The sequence below is a fragment of the Chanos chanos genome, chromosome 6, assembly GCF_902362185.1.
Source record: "Chanos chanos chromosome 6, fChaCha1.1, whole genome shotgun sequence".
In the NCBI taxonomy this organism is placed as follows: domain Eukaryota; kingdom Metazoa; phylum Chordata; class Actinopteri; order Gonorynchiformes; family Chanidae; genus Chanos; species Chanos chanos.
Genome location: NC_044500.1, coordinates 32,534,509 through 32,554,923, shown reverse-complemented (window position 1 = coordinate 32,554,923; position 20,415 = coordinate 32,534,509). Strand labels below are relative to the sequence as shown.

The window sequence follows — 20,415 nt, the reverse complement described above, 5'->3', positions numbered from 1 at the left end:
ACTCTGTATTCTCTGTTCCGTTTCTTATTTTGTGTCTTTGTCGTTCTCGTTCTTCAATCCTTTTGTCACTCTCTTTTTCTCTAGTGCCTTTCTATTAGACTGTGGTATTGTCTGCAACAGTTAGATATGTATCTGGAACCGTGTCCAGTTACGTTTGGATGTTCTTTGTAGACAGAACAGGATAACAATGAGGACTAATTGTCTGTTGTTCATTGTGGTGTTGCATTGGCCTCCGGTGTTCCAGAAATTTCCCCCTTTATCATTAGAAACACCCCCAGGGGCCTGTTAAACACACTGCCATCACTCCCTGTTCCCCTGCACTACTACTGTGGCCTCTGAGAGGAAATCTTCAGATTTATTTAAGTACTTGTATATTTATGTACAAAATATTGACTATGTTTTGTCTGCAATAATTACCCAGACAAAATGACCAGCGGAATGTTTTCATGACAATCAAGATGAAAAAAAAAGTGTTTGCAAATGGGCAGTGATGCACAATACTTAATAAATAGACAGACATAGATTCCAGTCCATGTAAATGCTGGTTGTGAGATGGTCTGAAAGCCAGCGTCTACATAGACCAGACCAAAGATTTTGGAAAGTATTGGACATTCTGATTACCACGTTACCACTGACATCAGTAGATCCCAGTGACAGAGAGGTTAAAGTAAGATTTTCTGCTTCTCCACTAAGTCTTACCATCGCAATGCGAGTAAATTCAACCACAGATATACTTAGCAAGCAATGGCCATCTCTCACTGCTGGCATCAAATCATAATGGATAAAAAGTTTGTTCTTCCCACATAAATGGAAGTCAGTCAAGCATTCTGATATGGAAGTAGTGTAATTGGCAGTTTACAATTCCAGGTTGGAAGGACTTAGATCTCGAAGGAGTATGTTTTAGTCACTGTGCATTGCCTCTTACAAGAGAGACAGTAATGACATAAATTTGTTTTTGTACTGTGATTTGTAAGTCTGTGGTGGATGTTGTTCATTAAATGCCTTCAAATGTGTCAGTCTACAGCTGTCTAAAATGGTGCTAAGCCTTCACTCTAATTCTGTAGAGAAGTTGTTGCTTGTGCCATGTAGCCAGACATCAGTGTTTTGGATGTTCTGTGTTCTGAAACTGTTTAGCCATTGCACAAAGTGACTGCTAAAAAAAAAAAGAAAGAAAAAAAAAACTTTTGCCAAAATGTATTTGATTATTTTAATCATTTGTGAATATGCCTGTTGGGCCTTGCATTGTTTTATTTTGTCACGTTTGAGGAATCAAATGAGCAGATATTCACTAAAAATGATCTGAACTACAGTATATGCTTTTATTGTATTTTCTTCTTCCTTTTTTTTTTTTTCTTTTTTTCCCTGAACAAATGTATTGAATTGTGAACAAACGCGTTCAGATGTTTATTTATAGGTTATTTTACACCTGACATTGGTTTTTCTTTCCAGTTGTTCGGACAGTGATGTTATTGGAAGTAGGGTTGATTCAGAGGGGCTTTAAGTATGGGAATCCTAAAGTGACAGAAAGACGGTGTGTTGTGTTTTACCGGGAGTTGTTGGAAAGGGAATGACTGTACTGTAGATGGCATGTGCACTGAATGAGAATGAATCACACAGACGTGTACTGTGTATAGAGGATCTGGAAGTATCAAATAAATGATTAAAATCATCAAGAGTTATTTTTTATTACTTTTTCATCTAATCATCTGTGAGTTAAAACAAAAAACAGTGTTGTTCAGTTTTACATCTACATTTTTCTTCATGACTTCACGATTGTCTTGTATTAATACTGTATGTAGCATATGTGGATTTGACATATTTGTTCCACAATATTAAGATTTGTTTCACTGAAACCTCAGCACCAGTGTTTTAAAATGTGTATGTTACTGAGAAATACTGTTTCTGATGGCATAGAAATACTAAGAAAATTACACTCAGCAAAATAAGCTCTCTAAGACTAAAAGGAATATAGTGCACACTTTTACAGTTTTCCACAGGGGACCTCAAATACACATTTGTTACACAGTTCATCTTGCATTCATTAAAATATTGAAATTGTACAGGGCATTTTCTCTAAGTAGTATATTGCTTCATCGATGTGTACTTTCCATTTGTCTGTCTACATACTGATTAATATCATTGTTTGTTGTCTGGTTATTTGAAACTGAATAATAAAAACGTAATCACAAAAAAGTGCGTGGCTTTCATCCGATAAAATCCCTGTGATACTCTTAACACTATATCAAATCGACCTAATCTAGTTAGTCTATTATGGCATCTACACACTTCTGTTCTCACCCAGTACTAACATATCCCATTCACTGGACTTATGAAGTCCATTATTACTTTCTGCTTATTCAATGTTTATCTATTCAATCATCTACTCAGATTAGGAGGCTTCAATCAACTTTTCATTTCACCACAGCCCTCTCCCATGACGATGAATCACTGCTCTCAGCAGACGCTCCTGGTTAACTTTATGTCCTCAAAAATGAATCTATTTTTCATTTTTTATAGCTTCAGAAGTATTTCATTTTACTCCTCATCATAGCGAATGATAAATGTTTTGAGAAAAAATAGAGGTGTGGATGGGGTAAAGTGTATTGTAGAACTTAATCATTTATGTCTTTTTAAAAACTGTCTCAGTGAAATTGAGAACTGATGTGCTACCTGGTGACTATCTCTCAAAGTGGAATGATGTTTCAGAATATGTGAGCCATAGATTCAATGAAGATTCATGATTGTGAATTTCAAAGAACAATACATGTGCTGCCCTCTAGTGTACACTGTGGATTTAAAAAACTAAATGTACCCTGTCTGATTTTACTACCATGGATGACCTGGTATGGATGGATGGCAACCTTAAAGTGAAACTTCACTGCAGTGTTTTCAGCAGTTTTTTTTTCTTGCCTCACATTATGATACATGTTTTGATTGATAACATATAGTTTATTTCAAACCTAAATTAGGATTGTGTGATGGGGACAAAGAGAAATGTTGAACTCGTTAAATGCTGCTCCTCAGTTGTATTTTCTTGGATTTCCTGGCCCATTAATAATAAGTATGTTTGGAGGATTAAAATGCATAATAATAAAAATAAAAGCAAACTTGCAAGCAAGGACTTCATAGTGCTGCTTGCTTTCCACTGAGCTGTGGTTGTTTACCTGGGGAAAGAGAGATAGAGGTGTGTGTGTGTGTGTGTGTGGTTTCAGAGGCAGCTTTGTGAAGATAATAAGTGCCACAGGGAACAGCTGAATGCCTAACAACCTCAACAGAGAGACCCATTGTTTGAGTATTCAAATGAGAGTGTTAAAAAATAAATTCACCGTACATGCTGTAATATTATATGACAATGATTGATTGAAGATGATATATGTTAGTTGGAGGCAATGCAATATATGAGTTCCTTTCATTGTTTCAGTGACATGAATAAAAGATACATTGTGTTCAAATGTCTCATGTTTAACTGAGCTCCAAGTCAAGCGTATCAGTTCAACTTCTTTTTTCACTAGAAAGGAAAGTGTTTGTGACACCTGGTGCGTGATTTCCTGTACACAGGACAATTATAACTCCTCAGCTACCTAACTACCCAGACCACTTAGTCTGCAACCACAGGGAGGTATCACTTGAATCTGCAGAGTGTATAAAGAGCACCCTTGTGTTCATGATGCAATCACAGGTAATCAGACTAAAGTGGAGCAGACATATGGCACTAACAATGCATTTTTTCTGGCTGAGGTTTCCCTAGAGGAGGCAGTCAGCTCATGTTGTTGAGGTTTTTTTTTTTTTGCCCCCTATGGACAGTAACAGACCCCTGTGACCAGGAACAAAATGTGATTTTGTTCCTGTTGTGAAATGAGAAGGTGAGATAACATGAGCTGTCTTGGTAATATTGAAACTGAGGCTGAAATATAATCATATGCAAATCATACAAAATATATTTTCAAGCAGATCCATTTTTACTGTGTTATTAAAATTACTGTATCATTTGATTTGGAATAGCTGAACTATTACTTTAATGACAGACAACTCTACGACTGAAAAAAAAACAACAACAACAGGGATGATAAAGTACACATGATGAGGAGCCAAGATTTATTAAAATGTCTAGAGGGAGTGGAAAAATCAGTATCTCATTCTGATGTGCTGAGCTGGTTTTATCTTTTTTACTCTTTCAGCAATGAAGTGACGTGGAATTGTGTACACACTGCGCATCAGAGTTCGTTGCCCGTGAATTTAGTAAGCTGTTCTAAGGATTGAAAATGGGTCCGTTTCTAAACATTGTTCACTGTTAATACTGACTACATTTCCCATACTGCTTTGTTTGGAGTCGGGGGTGAAGCAGGTTTGGAGGGAGTTGAAAAGGCGCGGAAGAAGAGTTCATGAGTGGAAGAGTGTTTGGATGGCGCTGGAGAAGTAAACTATTTTAGTTCCGAATTCGTCTGTCTTCGTGAACTCATTGAATACACCACATAAATAACCCCTCCAGAGGATCTCAAGTTTTACACTATAGTTACCTTAACATTACAAAATCGTGCAATTATTCTGATCAAATCTAATGCGCATGCACCATTACGACAGACTTAGTGGAAATGATCATGCATTTCTTTTAGGGCATTTTAAAACCCAAGCTGTTTGTGCGCTTGGAATAAGTGTTGGTGTATTTCAGATAAGGAATGGAGCTTTGCTAAAGTGCCTCATGGTTGAAAAAGAAAATCCGAATGACATTCTGATTTAAAAAGTTAAGTAATTCTAGAAACCCATTTGTGTAAAGGCTACAGAAACGGGAAAATAATGGAGGAAGTAATAATTCCTACGCAGCAGAAGTTATTCTTTGTATTGCTACCTGTGGAGTTTTTTTTTTTTATCAGATTTCAGATTTATTGCTATTCAACTTACGGATCAGTAGGAGGCGCTGATCCTTTCTTAAAGTTGTTCTGAGGAATACAAGGGCCACTAGGGGGGCAAACTGAGGCAGAGAGTACGTCACACAATACCATGGCGGGTGAGGGATGAGACAACGTGAGTTTACTGGTGAGTCGCGTTCCACACCGCGCTGTGGAAAGAACGAGTCGTTAGGCTGATGTATAAATAACAACAAAACGACTAACATGGAAAGTCCTGGCGGGAAAGGAAATGAAAAACACCATCGCGGTGAAATTCATTTATCAGCTACGATTTCATCAAACCAAGATGGCGAACATTCTGTGTGTGAGAGGCTGGCGTCCAATCTTCAGGACAGTCCAGAAATACCTAAGGTTGGAGGGTCTGAATCGAAACATAACAGTTCATCCACGTTGCATCCAAAGCCTCTTGAGGAGTTACCACGGCTTAACTTCCAGATCCCCAGGAAGAACAAAGAAAAGAGAGGTGCATTCTCCCTTGTTTTTACCCTCTGAAGCTTAAAAATTAAATTGCTAGCTGCACACACGAGCCGTATGTTAACGAACCAAAGTAATCTTACAGCTGTGGAAATTGTTCTGGTTAGTGTGCGTGCGTTGGATTGTACGAAGGTGCGGTGGCCAAACAGGGGTTGCAAGAAATGCTCGCTTCAGCACAGAATTTGCTAGTAATCTGTTGCCATCACCCAACAGATTGCGTATCAAAGTTGAGACTCCACATCAGAACGTCCTTATTCACAACCTTTGCTCAAGTGAAATGATAAAGGAGGAATATGGCATTTGTTGGTTCCAAACATTTTGCACATTTTATGTACTGATTTCTTTGATGATGCTTTGTTTCCATGACAAAGAATGGGCTGAACGCTTTAGTGTTGACTCCCAGGTAACAGACTTCCAGGACACACCCATTGTCACCTGAGGGTTTCATTATGTGTTAATTATTCTACATTGTACTGTTAATTGACTCTGCTGACACAATAGAGTTCATGGTTAGTTGTGTTGTTCGTAGTGTATTTGTGAAACATCTTGCTGCATCTGTCCAGCGTTCTGGTGAAACAGCTTTTTGCCACAGCATCATTCTTCAAACTGACCCTTATGTGTTGAAACATTAGATCCTCTCGTGTCTGACGTTTATTGGCCAATGACAGTGTTCTTCCCAGTGCTTTCGCTCTCTAAAGTATATCATAAAAGTAGTAACGTGAAAAACAATACATTGAGGTTGTAATAACTGACTTAGCAATTTATCTGTGACATGTGAGGAACAAGTGAACACATATTGCTTTGAAGAGCTTTATATACAGATCTTTCCTTTTTTGTTGGTAATGTGAATTGATGCAATAAAAGAACTAGACTATTGTTGTCAGCCGAAGCAGTTCTTGTTGTGGTGTGTTGTCTAATCAGCTACCTTGGTTGTGGCTTTGGTTAATGATGTTATTGAATTGTTCACAAGAGAGAAAGAGAATGTCACAGCTTCATAAGAGTTAACATACATAATTTCAGGAGTGATAACAATTAAGTTATTTATAAAAATAAAAATATAGTCCATGTTATCATTGTTTTGTTGCACAATAACAAATTTTAGCAAGATTTTATGGATGTTTCTTACTAAGATGCTGCACTTCCTGTTAGGGTTATGGTAGATCAGTTTATCATTGTGGTTTTGACAGCTGTCAAATTCCTTTGGTTTCAAACTGTATGGTTTTTTGGTTGTATCCTGTCAGTCTTTAGATAGGAAGAGCATAAGACTTTTACAACCACAGATTTACAAGGTGTTAAAAGCTGATCACAGACCAAAGAGTAGATTTTACTTGTTACGTCTACCCCCCTTAAACCATTTGCTACTTTTATAGATTATTAGTCCATATCAGTTGATATGCTTTGTCCATTTTGAGCGATTTCATTTTGTGACACGTTTTTTTTAATCAAACTGAAATGTGTTCTAAGCAAAGCATTGATTTAAAGATGGCACAAAGACCAAGAAGATTTTAATTCCAGTAATTCAGTCAGTTCTGTTGTTTCTCTGATGTAGCACTCTTCCAGAATATCTCCTCAGACTCCAGAGAGTTTGCAGACATCATGAAAACAATCGCCACCTGTTACAAAGATGCGGCATCAGCTGGGACCTTTGTATACGACAAACTTCGCCTGGTCCACAATGAGCTTTTGGAGAAAGAAGTAAGAGACCAGTGATCAAGTTTATGAACAACTCAACAATCTTTAACATATAACATTTTGCTGGTCTGTCTGCAGTGTACACCGATTCACGTCAGTTTTAAAGTTCTTTGCACTAACTGTACAGAGTGATTAAACTGTATGTTTGTTTAGACATCTGATTCTTTGCAAATCTTTTGTAGTCGGGAGCATTACTGAATGAATTATGTCGCTAAATGAATAAAGAACAACAGTTTCCCATGTGACTTTCACAGTTTGTTGAGAAGAGAAAAGAACTGAAACAGGATGGGCGTACAGAGAAGGAGCTGTCAGAGTCTTTCTGTTTCCTGCTCTGTGATGCCTTCAAAGTACGTGAACTTTGCCTCACACCAACTCATACACAGTTATGCAGCTTGTCAAGCTGACGACACTTGAAGCTCTGTTGTGAAATAAATACAGAAATGTCACCAGTCATTTCCCTCCTAACAATATAAATCACCCACCTTTTCCCTCCCTACATTTTTATTGTAGTAATAGTCGGCATGGTTGTTTTTATTGTGGTGAGAGTGACTTCAGACTTTACTGTCTGACATAAAATTCCATCATCCATGATTTCTGGATGTTGGCTTTCTGTTTCAGATTCCTGGGATCTGTGAAAAGGGTTTAACAGTTGGCCACAGTTGGATGAGCATGCTGGGTCATCCCTCTAAAGGTAGGAAGGACTCAGTGACCTCAGTGCCCAGCAGTGTGGTCTTGTGCATTAATATGATTAAAAAGAAGTAAGTGTTATAATGTGTTTTTGCCTTGGATAATACAGGTCAGCAGACATTGGCAGAAATTCTTTCGATTTCTTTTTGCAAGTTTCCTGGTACAAGAAAGTCTTCCCTAAATGCAAATGCATTGTATCTGTTTCATTTTCAGGTGTTTATCTGAGTAAGTGCTCAGATTTGCTGCAGGTCAGTCCCTTTGATGTGGGAGCCACTGGAGAGATTATTATCTTTAAAGTTATAAAGGTAAGAACATTTTTGGAGAATCTGGTCACATCACCTGCCTCTCCAGTGTTTCAAATCTGGAATATGCTTTAAGTCTTATAATCTGCTTTAAGGCTTGTAGTTGTGACACAATGACATGTCACCGGGACATTCGACAACTGGTGTTTTTAAAGCTTTATTATACTTCAGATTTTTGAAAACATAGAATACTACACACACATATATGTGGTATAGTCACAGTAAGTAGGTTTAATCAATTCTGTTAAGTGTAAAAGCTGAGAAAACTGACCAAAGGGGAACAAACTAGCCTAGAGATCTACCACTCATCAGAGGGCAATTATGAAAAGGTTTTTTTGCAGTGTAAACCACCCTTTGGTACATTTTCCCTCTTAGTACTTTGCACAGCATAAATTGAATTTTTCCCCACGGTTTTGTTGAATTCGTCCAAGTATTTTTCTGTGCAGTTTCACTCTTAAATATATCATGAAATTAAGCGAATTTGTGTGGCCACATAACATGCTCTTGTGTTGTTTGCCCACTGACACCTTGACCTAAACACTCTTCATGCATGTTTTTGTTTATGGTTTCTTTGTGATTAGTGTAGTCAAGTTGATTGCTATTTGAAACTGAAGCTGCGCTTTGTAGTAGTGGCTAGAGGTGTTTAGGAGTCTTCAATAAAATTATCTTGGAAAGTGATTGATTTGTTTGGAAAGTAGCTGTTATAATAAATGCCATAAAGCAAGTCAGTGTTGCAGAATAAATCGCCATGTTACCCGTCTTGTCGTGGCTTATTTTGCAATGTCATCAAATTAGTGTAAAGTGAAGTCCAATCAGCACAGGCACTCAGGCCTGACAACTGTTAATTCATTAAGCATTCATTAAAGTGAATTCATAAAAGGTTTTTTTTTTTTTTTTAATGTTTCTGATGAAGAGGCCTTTTCAGTAATGTGGATATATCTGCTTTCAGGGTAAAGTAAAAAGTATATACGAGAATATGTCCAAAAGTCTGGATCCCACCCCAAAATTTGACAGCCATTATTCTAAGAACGCCAACCGAGTGACCTCACTACAATCATACAGGGCATTTGAGCTCACGCAGGTAAAACATGATGTCAGATGCTGTATAGAATTTTGACTAATATCTACTGCTGTATTGTACAATGTCTTACCCTGTTCTTGCTGACACTTGTCAATATCTCCACAGCAATACTTCTACGAGTACTGTGATTTTGAGATCAGCAGCAGGCCGAGGCATGTGTGTCCGTTTGCCGTCGTTTCGTTTCAGTATAAAGGCAAAGAGGCTGCTCCTGTGTCCAAGCCGGTGCCTCTTCTGAGGTAACCTTTCTACCACTATTCCTCAAAAATAAGCCTGGACCCTTTAAACTGAACCAGGGAATCATTGAAGGATTTCATCTTTTTTTTTTTTTTTTTGCAGGTCGAACAGTCTCCCATCTGGAACAGGTAAAAATGCCTCTCCTTTCATTCAACTGTTTTAAAACCTGGGTTTTGAAACTGTTTGGTTAGTTAGAGATACTAACATGTCTCGTTTTAGTGATCGAGTTGGTCTGCTCTATGGCATTTAATTCAAGAAAACATAACATCTGTATGAACTTCGGGAATAACTCATTCTAAATGCCAAAATGCTCACAGCCTGATGGAACATTTCAGAAAAAACATAAATAAAGCAGTTGTAACAGCTGTCAGTGTGGGGTCCAGTGATGATATTCACTCTTTATTTCTGTTCTGTTTGTTAGGAAGGACCAGTTATACTGTATGGAGAGGATGTCTGATGAATGGGGGTAAAGAGGTATTCCAGGTCTGCCTCCGCTCCCACTCACAACCCCTCTTACCCTTCAAACTGTGAGTCCTTTACCTCATAGCCATGTGTACAACTTCAGCACAAATGACACATTTCTCATTTTTCCATTTTAGCATTCTTTTTTACTGCAGTTTGAACTCTTAATTCAAATAGTTTTTGACCTCTTAAGTTTTCAGTTTCTGGTTGGCTGCTAGCAAAGGAGACAACTCTTCACACTTTTGGATATTTAGTTCTCTGAATATAATATTCATAAAAATCTCCAGTATTGTGTTGGATGTGATAACTACATGGATGTACTATCGGAAATCTTGAAATGTGATGATCAGCGGAGTAAAGCATACACCAACCTGAAGGGTGTTAGTAAAGCATAGACCAAAACTGCTTCAGTGAGTGTAGATTCTGCAGGTGGAAGAAATTCCATATTTGTATGTTTTGTGGAAACAAAAAGCCCTTACCTCTCGGGTGCTGTTCTTCCATAAGAGGACCATGATATATGGTTTATGTATCGTTTTCATGCTCATCAAATTGGTTACCGATATTGAAATACTTTTTTCATGGGTTTAAGGTGATCGCTTAGGAAGAATTTTAGTTTATCATTTACTTGCTCTCTCTAAGGGATTGAGTGGAAATCAACTGTGATAGATAAATGAGTGTGATACCCTAACAGAACTGACAACAAATGTTACTAGCACCTTGGCTTGATTGGTTCTTTCGATATGTGTCACACATACTCTCATCTGCTTGTTAAAAAGAGGGTGTAGGACTTTATGGACTGCTCACTGGTCCAGCAACAGTGTTCCTTGCAACTGTTCTTAACTCTTAAACGTACATTTCTAGGTGTAATAAAAGGGGTTATGCATTGACAGTCTCTTAAGTGCTTGATAGGTTGCTCTCAGTGAAACTGTCAGCTTAACGAACTCAGGAATCACAACCGTGAAGACACGCACCTGCTTTTAATTGTGTATTCTTTTTTTATCGCTCATTTGCTTGAAGTAAGTATTTTTAGGATCACAAGGGGTTGTATTTTTGTAGTTTCAGAACTTTAAAATTGGATTTACACTTCATCTCCTTTTTGAAAATGTCATGATGTTTTCACGTTGCAGGCCAGATAAAGTGGAGATTGGTACAGTGATAAGTCAGGAGCAGCTGACACAGGAGATACCATCTGCTCTTTTCTCCTGGGACCTGTACTCTGGCAGCCATGAAGGTGAGAGCTGGCCTGATTCTTTTGGTGATTTGCATGGAGAGTAACTTGGTGTCACGTCGTAGCTATATTGTTTAAGTAACATGTATTGAGATCTCAGTTTAACTGGCTTTCAATTTGCATTAAACTTTTCTACTTTGAATCTTATGGAAATAAAGAGGCCTGACTGGACTGGACTCACTTATAGCCCTGTACAAACAGGTGTAATGTTTCTTACATCCACTGTGAGATGTTACTCGTCACTTTGTATAAATTTGTGGTTTCGATGACTTTGCAGTTTACAAGAGTGGACTATACTGCAGCCTGTTTGAGGTGGTGGAAAAAAGCAAAGCTGGCAGTAGTTTGACTTTGTTTCTTGAGAAACTTGAGGGGAAAAGAATGGTACGTCTCTGTTTAAGAGAGATTTTCACATTGTCTTTTCTGTGATATTTTGAAGCGAATTTCTCATTAAAAAGTTGACTTGCAGGTTCTTGTCAGCCCTGTGATTGACAAGGGTTTCCTCTTCATACTCTCCTCCACTCAGATGGCTAATTCAAATGGTACGTTTCCTGTTTGCACTGAGAAATGCATCTTCCATTCAAGAAAAAAGGAGTTTGCATAATTGCACTTATAAAAGCACATATTGTTTCTTTACCAGAGCGACGAGGAGGCTGGAAAAATACTAGCATACATGCACTTTTTATCTTTCCAGAGGCAAGGGATGTGTCAAGATTTTGTAAGTATTTAGTAGAAGACAGTTTTGAATGAAGTTTTCTAAAAAGACCCCTTTATACCGGTTAATCTGCTGTGACTGCTTAAGTGGCATTCTTACAAATAAGATTGATCATAAAGATATGGAATTTTTAAGGTTAATTGTTGTTTCTTCTCAACTATCCATAATTGTTCTTTTTTTTGTTCCCCCCCATGGGTGAAGCATTCAAACCACGTGCCACGGCGAAACCCTTACTCTCGGTGCCACAGGACCTGGTCATGACCGACCTAGACACCTTCATCCCAGCTTTGCACTATGCTCTCTGCAAGGTGCGCTGCAACCCTCCAGGTGACCTCAGCGTCGGAGTGGAGCAGCAAGCCCACGATTACCTCAGCAGCCGACGTGAAGGGAAACCCCTCCAGCGTATCAGGGTCGAGTACGATCACAAACTGGACGAAAGGGAGAAACTCTTTCCGGCTCCAAGGCAGAGATTAAAATGGGAAAGCTACCTCCACTCTTATTTTTACGGCCCCAAATACTTCATGATGCCAGTTCAAAAGGCTAAGGACTTGGTGGAGAAGTTCCGCTGTGTTCCTGAGCCTAGCCCTGTTACAGAATCGGAGAACTTAGATGACCCGACCTCTGCAGCAAGGCGTAATGGACAACATCATGTTCAGGCTCATGAAGACCCAGAGAGGTTGAAGGAACTTCTAAAACTCATTCAGATGAGTAAGAAAAAAGAGAGAGCCAAACAGGCAGTGAAGGACCAGGAGGGGACAACTCAGACTCTGAAACGGAAACTGGAAGAGGAAACGTTGAGTATTGGTTCTAAGTGTCTGAGGAAGTCCTCCCTCAACAATGGTGATCAAAGAGAAGGTGAGAACAGACAGAGAACGTTCAAAAAATTAAATTCTGTGGAATAAGTTTAGAAGTTTCGAAATAGTCTAAACAAAATCTGAATTGTTTTATCTCAATCTTATTTTGGAAAATACCATTCACCTAATGAGTCAACTATTTCTTCAGCACAGCTAACTATTGTATTGTGTTAAGTATTGTAGCCAGAAATCAGCTATGAGTGTTTTAACATTGAGTGCAAAAGTGAATTCAAAATCAGAATAAGAAATGAACATGAAATATATATTAAATATATATTTTTAATATATGTATAACAGAAAATGATTCATTCTTTTTAGTTATTAAGTTTAGTTTAACACCTTGACATTAAGATGGTCTGACATCTGGCTTCTTTTTCACCATGAGCAGAAGAAGTCCAGTTCCCATCATCTCTAGCTGAGGTGATAAACTGTGTTGGGCTCCATGACACAGACCTAAGAAAGGACAAGTCACAGGGTGCACTGAAATTAATGAAGTGGCTGGACACACTCAGCCGAGCCACGGAAAACCCCTCTTCACTGGACACCACGGAGAGCAGAACTAGAACTGACACAGGAGACCCGGCGTCAGCTGAAACTACTTTATATGACAGTATCAGAAGACTCGGACTCCCCACCAACTGTGACATCGACCTCCGAAATCGCTTTTCTGATGACGAGCAGGAGGAGCAAGAAACAAACGATCCTCTTGAGGTATTGTATCGTCTACTTTCTGCAGTGTCAGAGAAGCATTTAGTTTTTTGTTTTTTTTTCTTGGGCTGTTCTGCCAAGTATCTGATTGTAACATTCACTAAGCTTAATTGGAAAGAATTGGGGGAATGAGATTTGGCTTGTTCAAATTTCAGTCGTATATATACCCACAGTTTGCAGGTATGAATTAGTAATTGTTAGTATTTTTAAATGTGGTTATCTCAGCCAGTTGAATTCATCAACCCCCTCATGGATAGTCGTTTTTAAGGCTGACTCTTCAAGGAAGCCGTCTATCTAACTACAAACAAATATACAGATTCCAGCAGCACGAATGAGCTGAAATCAGTGCTTTGGTGTTGAATAGAGGAATCCTGTTTTTGGATGTTTAAATGAATTACAACCAGGACTGTAAGCCAGTGTTATTGCAGCGTTATCACTAAAAACCGTGTTCAGGCTCCAGATTGTTCTGGTATTTAATTCATTAGGAAAAGTGAAATCTGCATGCTAGAATTGTCCCATAACAGACAAAAGGCCAGGTACTAAAGTCTCTTCCTGTCCCTCGCTCCCCTTTGTCTGTACTTTTTGAGTGGGATAACCATGGATGAAATAGTTGGGGTTTTTTTTTCCCTCCTTAAAAACAAACAAACAAAAAAATATCGTCCAGTTGAAGGAAAATACCTCGGTCTTGTCCACGCACGGGAATGGTTCAGAGTCTTTTTTTTTGTCTGTATATAGCGTCCTTGGTGTAGTATTCAACTGTCGACTGTATCGTTCTTCTGTTCTGTTCACCTGTGGTGTGTCTTGGACAAGGACATGTTGTTTTGCACTGGCACAGGGACCCAGCATGATTTAAAATGAATATACTGCTAAATATCTTAACAACACAGCGGTGAAAAATGGGTGAAATGTTCCTTTCTAACCTTTTCCCTTAAATTATGTGAACTATCTGGACTGGTTTACAACTGTACAGGTAAGGAGATACTTAATGGGAGCAGCATGTACACAACCCCTAATTATGGTCATATTTTATTGATACCTAAAAAAAAATATAACAGCTTTTGAATTTGAATTTCCAGTGAACGTTTTTAAAAGAATATCATAAGAAAGCACTTGTCAGTTGAGCTGCATAAATTCTGATGCATCCTCAAATGAATCACATTGCCATGCGTGGCAAATAGCATGCCAGTTTTGGCAAACGTATATGTAAGAGATTGCAAAGACATTGCAGCAGTATTTGAATCTTTACAGAAGAATCAAGAGAGTGTCCGGGTTAGGAGAGAGGAGGTGAAATCTGAGAAGGTGGGTCTTATTTTGTGATGAAAATTGGATTATACATTGTCAGATGTAATCATCTGCAACACTGTTTATGAACAAGTGCCGTTAATTGCTATATAACCAGGTAATTACAGAATAGCAGTTTTCTGTAATAATTATCGTTTTAATAAAATTGAAATATGAATTGCACTGTAAGTGGCTTTTAACAAACAGTGCCACTTAAAGAGAAGCTAGCAGTTTGTGCAGTGTTTGCATTTTCACAGAAGCAGAATGGGACATACCAGGTTAAGAGAACCAAAGAGCAGTCTGGAAAGGTGGGTTGTGTATGGTGGTAAACGACAGAAGTCATTATGTTGCCTTTGTGTAAAGATTTCGTATTATTTCACGTTGGTTCAGTCTCCTCATGGAATGGGGTGCGTTGTTTTTTTTTTGTTGTTTTTTTACTTGGTTCATGAGAGTTGGGCGTAATGCTTATTTAGAACATAATGCATCAAATGAAATTAACAGCTGAAGGTCCGTTTCGATTTCAGTTTTTAAAAAATATTACGTTCAGCACAAGTGTGAGTTATGAGGGTGGAGGGGTGAAGGTGTAGCCCATGTTTGTTTAAAACATGCTCTCTGTGTAGTCACTTACGTAGATAGCTCCATCTCGACTCTGCTACAGTGTTTTGTCCCTCGTGCCACCAAAATGACAGCAAATCTAAAGGAGCCCGGTTTGGACAAATGACATTTGTGACCCTTGATGCTAGCGCAGTCCTGTCAATAAACAACAGGGGTTATGTGCCAAGCCCTCCAAGTGGGCGAAACGACCTTGAATATGGATTTTCATACCTGTGTCTCTGGACAGAGCTGATGCATTTTATCAATTGCAGGAAGAAACTACTGGCAGCTTGAGTAGTCTGGAAGCATTCAGTCCGTGCTCAGATACTAACGGGCAGCGCCGCGGAGTTGAAATGCCTGGAGAGAGGTCAATACCATGGGTCCTTATTCCCATCACCGGTATGGCTTTCAATGATAACTTCTTTTTTTTTTTTTCCTTTTTTTTTTTTTAAACTAAGTTCAATTTTTCCCCTCATTTACAAGCACACAAATAAAATCATTAAATGCCAAAAAGTCACACGAGCACAGGCATGTAAACTTGGCTACAAATGATTTTTTTCCTCTTCATAATTAGCTGTTACTATCCCTCCGCATTTAGGTTTGAAGACGGAAAGATACTGTCAGAGACAGGAGGATAATCCAGAGGATCCACGCTGCCTTCAAACTGCACCAACTTCAACCCATACAGTTCCTGAAAAGAGCAGCTTTTCTCCTCCTGAACTACCAGATAGTAGTTTCATGGAGGAGGAACCAGTTGAAGTGATGGAAGTGCAAAACACAAATTTGACTGATGAACTTAAGTCTTCACATTGTCAGGATCGGAGAACTCCTCTAAATGATGTCGACAGTATCGTTGATGAGCAACTCTGTGACTTTTCCTCTAAGATGATGAGCCTCCTGAGAGGGGAACGCGTGTACTATACACCTAATTACAGCAGCTCTCAAGCGCACACGCACACGCTGCAAACGCCTATGACTCAGTTTTCTGAGTACGTGTCACACTTTAACACGCCTTTGCCTGTTCATGGTTATGTTAGCACGTTACATGATAGCATTATTTCATTCATTGACTCACAGCAGACTAAGCGTGATAGCACGGCAGATACATCCTCAGCTGCATCCTCTCTTGTCCATTCCTCTACCTCTTCTTTTACACGGCCTGTCCCTGCTGCAGTGCCTGTATCTGTTCCCTCTCACACGTATCCCTCTGTTCCAGCCTCCTCCAGTGTTCCTCTAGCCAAACCTTCCTTATGTTCTGTCCCTGACTCTCTTTCACTGTCCACCTCAGTTACCCAACCCTTAAGCCCTCACTGTAGTTCACCCAGGATACAGATAGACCAGTCAAGTCTACATCTCCAAAGTAAGTGTGACGTCAAGCAGCCAGACCAAAAGGTACAAAGGACGCATGGGTACATGCAGGTAGAACCGGTCCCAGGCAGGTTAGACAGGCAGGAAGGTAGGGTTGTTCTCGAATCGCATCATCTTGACGCTTCGGCTCCGTTGGTCCGCGATGCTGACGAAAGTATGGCTCTTTCGAGTGGAGCTTCATCTGTGGAAGCCGCACCAGCCTCTCTCAGTAGCGTGATCAGTCAGCTTCAGCCTGAGGTGATCAGCAGCTTGGTGGAGATCATCAAAGGTGTGCAGAAGAACACTGTACACTTCTACATCCACTCCCCAGGCGAGGAGGAGAGTGACGTCTGCTGGGAAATAAAGGTTAGACATGTCTTTATCCGTAATGTTTTTGTGAAGGTTAGAAAATGTGGCTGGTAAACCTTCAGTTCAAGTTTTTTTTTTAAGGTTGAGATGAACTTTCGGTGCTTGCTTGTTTTAATTTGGGAACACAGGAGTACTTGAAGCGGCTAGGGAATGCTGAGTGCAGTCCTCAGACTTTTCTGGAAAAAGAAAACAGTCAAGATAGACTACTCATCATCATCCAAAATACTGACATCGCTGCACAGATTCATAAGGTACAAGACCACATTCTTTTTTTTTTTTTTAATAAATGGACTACATTTGTTTTATAATAAATCATGTTTTCATTCTTAGTTATTTCTCAATGTATGTAAATTTCACAACTAATTTAGAGTCCTAGCATCTGATAGCAGCTATTGGGGCTAAAATTCTCTATCCTCAGATTCCTGCATTGGTCTCCCTGAAAAAGTTGCCCTCTGTCAGTTTTGCCGGGGTCGACAACCTTGATGACATTAAGAACCACACGTACAACGAACTGTTTGTATCTGGAGGTTTTATTGTGTCAGATGAGTTTGTCCTCAACCCTGATTTCATTACACAAGGTAAATCTGTGAGGAAGAATGCAATGATGAATAATCTTGAAAAGTAACAGGCCAAAAATGTTCCAGATCAAGTTGTCTAGCTTGCTTCAGCTAGCGTAGAGGATATAATCCATTTTATCTTCTTATTTTGTAGAGAGGCTTCAAGCTTTTCTTGACTTCTTGGAAGAGCTGAATACTTCAGAGAGTATATGGAGGTGGAAAGTGCATTGTAAAACACACAAAAAACTCAAAGAGCAATGCAGGTTAGTGCATTGACATCCATTTTGTTTACTGATCTGCTTACATAAAGAAATGAAGTGCAAAATGCATTGGTCAGTATTTTCTGCAGCAACAAGTCTATTTATTATCAGCGTTAAAGCATAACTCTACAGTGCTGTATATGTTCTTCTCAAGAGGCCTTTGTTGGCCCTGTGGTTCCTCTTTGGGAGCCAGAGGCGCAGAGAATGTTAAGAGTGAATGTTTCACATATTTGTTGTTGACTTTGGTTATGTGTAAATTGATCAGGGTGAAAAGAGAGGCTCAGAATCTGCTAAACATCCTCACAACGTTTCAAAGGAGAAACATTGTTGAATTATTGCCATACCACGAGTGTGACGCGCCTTCACGCCAAACGCCTGACCTTGACTGCCTGGTGAAGCTCCAAGCACAGTACATACAGCACCGTCACATCATCTTCCTCACAGGTACACAAACACTGTTCAGAGTGTTCACTGCTCATATTTAACGTGCTGCTTGGTGACCATTATGTTAGATTGAATTAATCACCGCAAACATGAGAGTTACTACAAAGAAAAATGTCGTGTACAGATGAAAAAAAACCAAAATGCTGCTGAATCATCTAACTACAGATAATATATGCTGTCTGCTTTGCCTCTGTTCAACAGAACGCCGGTTTGAGATGTTTCCTCAGTATTCTAGTAACGGTATAGTGATTGCTAACATTGATGACATAATGAACAGTATGGATAGTCTTATTGGTGTCCATCACAGAAAGGACAAACCCACACCATCTTATGATTATCCTTCCCCCGGTACATCAACATGTAAGTCATGATTTGACACTAATTTATGTATGTTTATGTTTTAATTTATGTTTTATGAACTTTTTAAAATGATAGTTTGTGACTGTGGTCCATTATAGCAGGTCTAGAACTTTTTGTGACAATATGAGGACCAGTTTTAACTTACCATTAATACCATGTTCCATGACTAGCTTTGAACTGTAATGTTTTCTCTGTTTGAATTTCAGTGAAGACCGAGGACATGTCATTGGATTCTGAACAGGAGGCTAGGGAATCCATCCCTCAGGACAGAGCTGACCGCCGGCCTGTTCCTCCAAGTGATCCGTATCCTCCAATCGCTGACCAGCTAGGTCCAGACCCTGCACCTCTGTCCTCACCTACCACTGGAACGCCAAGCCGATTAGACTTTGATGCTCTAAAATCAGCCATTTCCCAATTCAAAGCCTCAAAAGCAGCCCAGATGCAGCTAGATTCTAACACAGGTCGTGCATCCCCAACAGCTTTTCACGTTAACCCACATCAAAGTTTCCTCAGTCTGGGGAGTTTGGCTTCCTCCTACATGAGCAGCTCACTAATTAGCAATACATCCAATAGTCCTACTTCCTCTCTCTCTTCAGTTCACATGCAGTCGGTTAGTCAAGAGAAACTTGGTTCCACATCGCAGTCAGTGGATGGGGGCACTGCTCAGAGCCGGTCAAACTTTCCTAATTCAGAAATGGACAGAGCTATGATGTTCAGGCCTGAAGACGGACTGAGCACTACCCCAAGAGGTGATGTGCAAAGAGGAGGTGCTGCTGGTACAATTGGATCCGCAGGCCCTGTTGATATAATATCTACCAGTTACGTAACTTCTGAAATCTCTGGAAATAATTCTAACATGTCCGTCGATGCTGCATCCAGCCCAAAAGATACTGTGGCTTCTGACAGTTCCATAAACCATCCAGACAGTACAAGTAGCATATCTGAGACAGCTGCAGGGCAGGATCTAGTGACCACTAGTAGCTCCTGCATTCCACAGGTAAAGAATATGACTACCTCCAAGGAAGCTCCCAGTCATGCCAGCCAGGCTCCTCCTCCCTCAGTACCTAGAGTTGTTGGGCATGGGAGAGAGAACATTGCAACACATGCTGATGGCATGATTCTGCAACGCAATAGCCTGTTGTCTCTCCCAGCCAATCTAAGCAGCCAAGGCCTTGTTGCTCACAATGGTCTCAGGTCTCCTCTGTTGAATAGTACAGTGGGCCTGGGGGTGGTTGGACCAACAGGTTTTACGGGACTCTTGCCCAACAATAACATGCAAATGGCTTTTGGCGGCTTGGCACAAGGAGGTACGTCAAGCATGTGGGGCATTCAGCATGGCGTGGGGATGGGACACGTTCACCAGACTCAGTTCATTCAGAGCTACGCCTGGCGGGGGAACCATCCCACGTTACAGGGGCGCGGCCAGCCCCCTCACAGAGGAGGCTACAAAGGCTGGTGAACATTCGATTAACTAACAATGTATGTGCATAGTGAAACTTGATAAAGACCAAGAAAAAAAAAACTAAAAAAAAAAACATTTTATGCTGGGGAAAGTAGGGAACTTAACTGTTGATCAGCTGTTGGCACTGGTCTAAGACTCTTGTACTGTTTGACGTTTTGTACAGACTACTATATTTGTATTTGGAAAGTTTTGTTATGAACCTCAGGCACACTGTTTTGTCTTTTGTGCAATTAACCTTTTTCAGTAAAGAAACGGAAGTTAAGAGCATTTAAACCGAAACATCTGTAAAAAATACTTTTTTATTTTAAGACACACTACAGCCAAAAAGAAATGCTGTCAAGACTTGGTTTTAATGTTTTTTTAAAAATGAGACCATAAAAGTCACATTAAACACATTTCA

General features: G+C 39.6%; 1 protein-coding gene across 1 annotated transcript; it reads left to right on the top strand.

Moving 5' to 3' along the window:
• The first annotated feature begins 4,985 nt into the window (after window positions 1–4,985).
• On the top strand, window positions 4,986–20,060 carry tasora (transcription activation suppressor a). The gene is made up of 23 exons (XM_030777255.1): window positions 4,986–5,370; window positions 6,931–7,076; window positions 7,328–7,420; window positions 7,692–7,764; window positions 7,974–8,065; window positions 9,012–9,143; window positions 9,249–9,379; window positions 9,480–9,505; window positions 9,799–9,904; window positions 10,967–11,070; window positions 11,345–11,448; window positions 11,534–11,606; window positions 11,705–11,782; window positions 11,981–12,634; window positions 13,022–13,344; window positions 15,489–15,615; window positions 15,815–16,929; window positions 17,061–17,183; window positions 17,351–17,510; window positions 17,644–17,752; window positions 18,015–18,193; window positions 18,395–18,553; window positions 18,760–20,060. The coding sequence occupies exons 1-23, from the start codon at window positions 5,112–5,114 to the stop codon at window positions 20,010–20,012; spliced, it is 5,619 nt and encodes a 1,872-aa protein (XP_030633115.1). The 5' UTR covers window positions 4,986–5,111; the 3' UTR covers window positions 20,013–20,060.
• The last annotated feature ends 355 nt before the right edge of the window (window positions 20,061–20,415 follow it).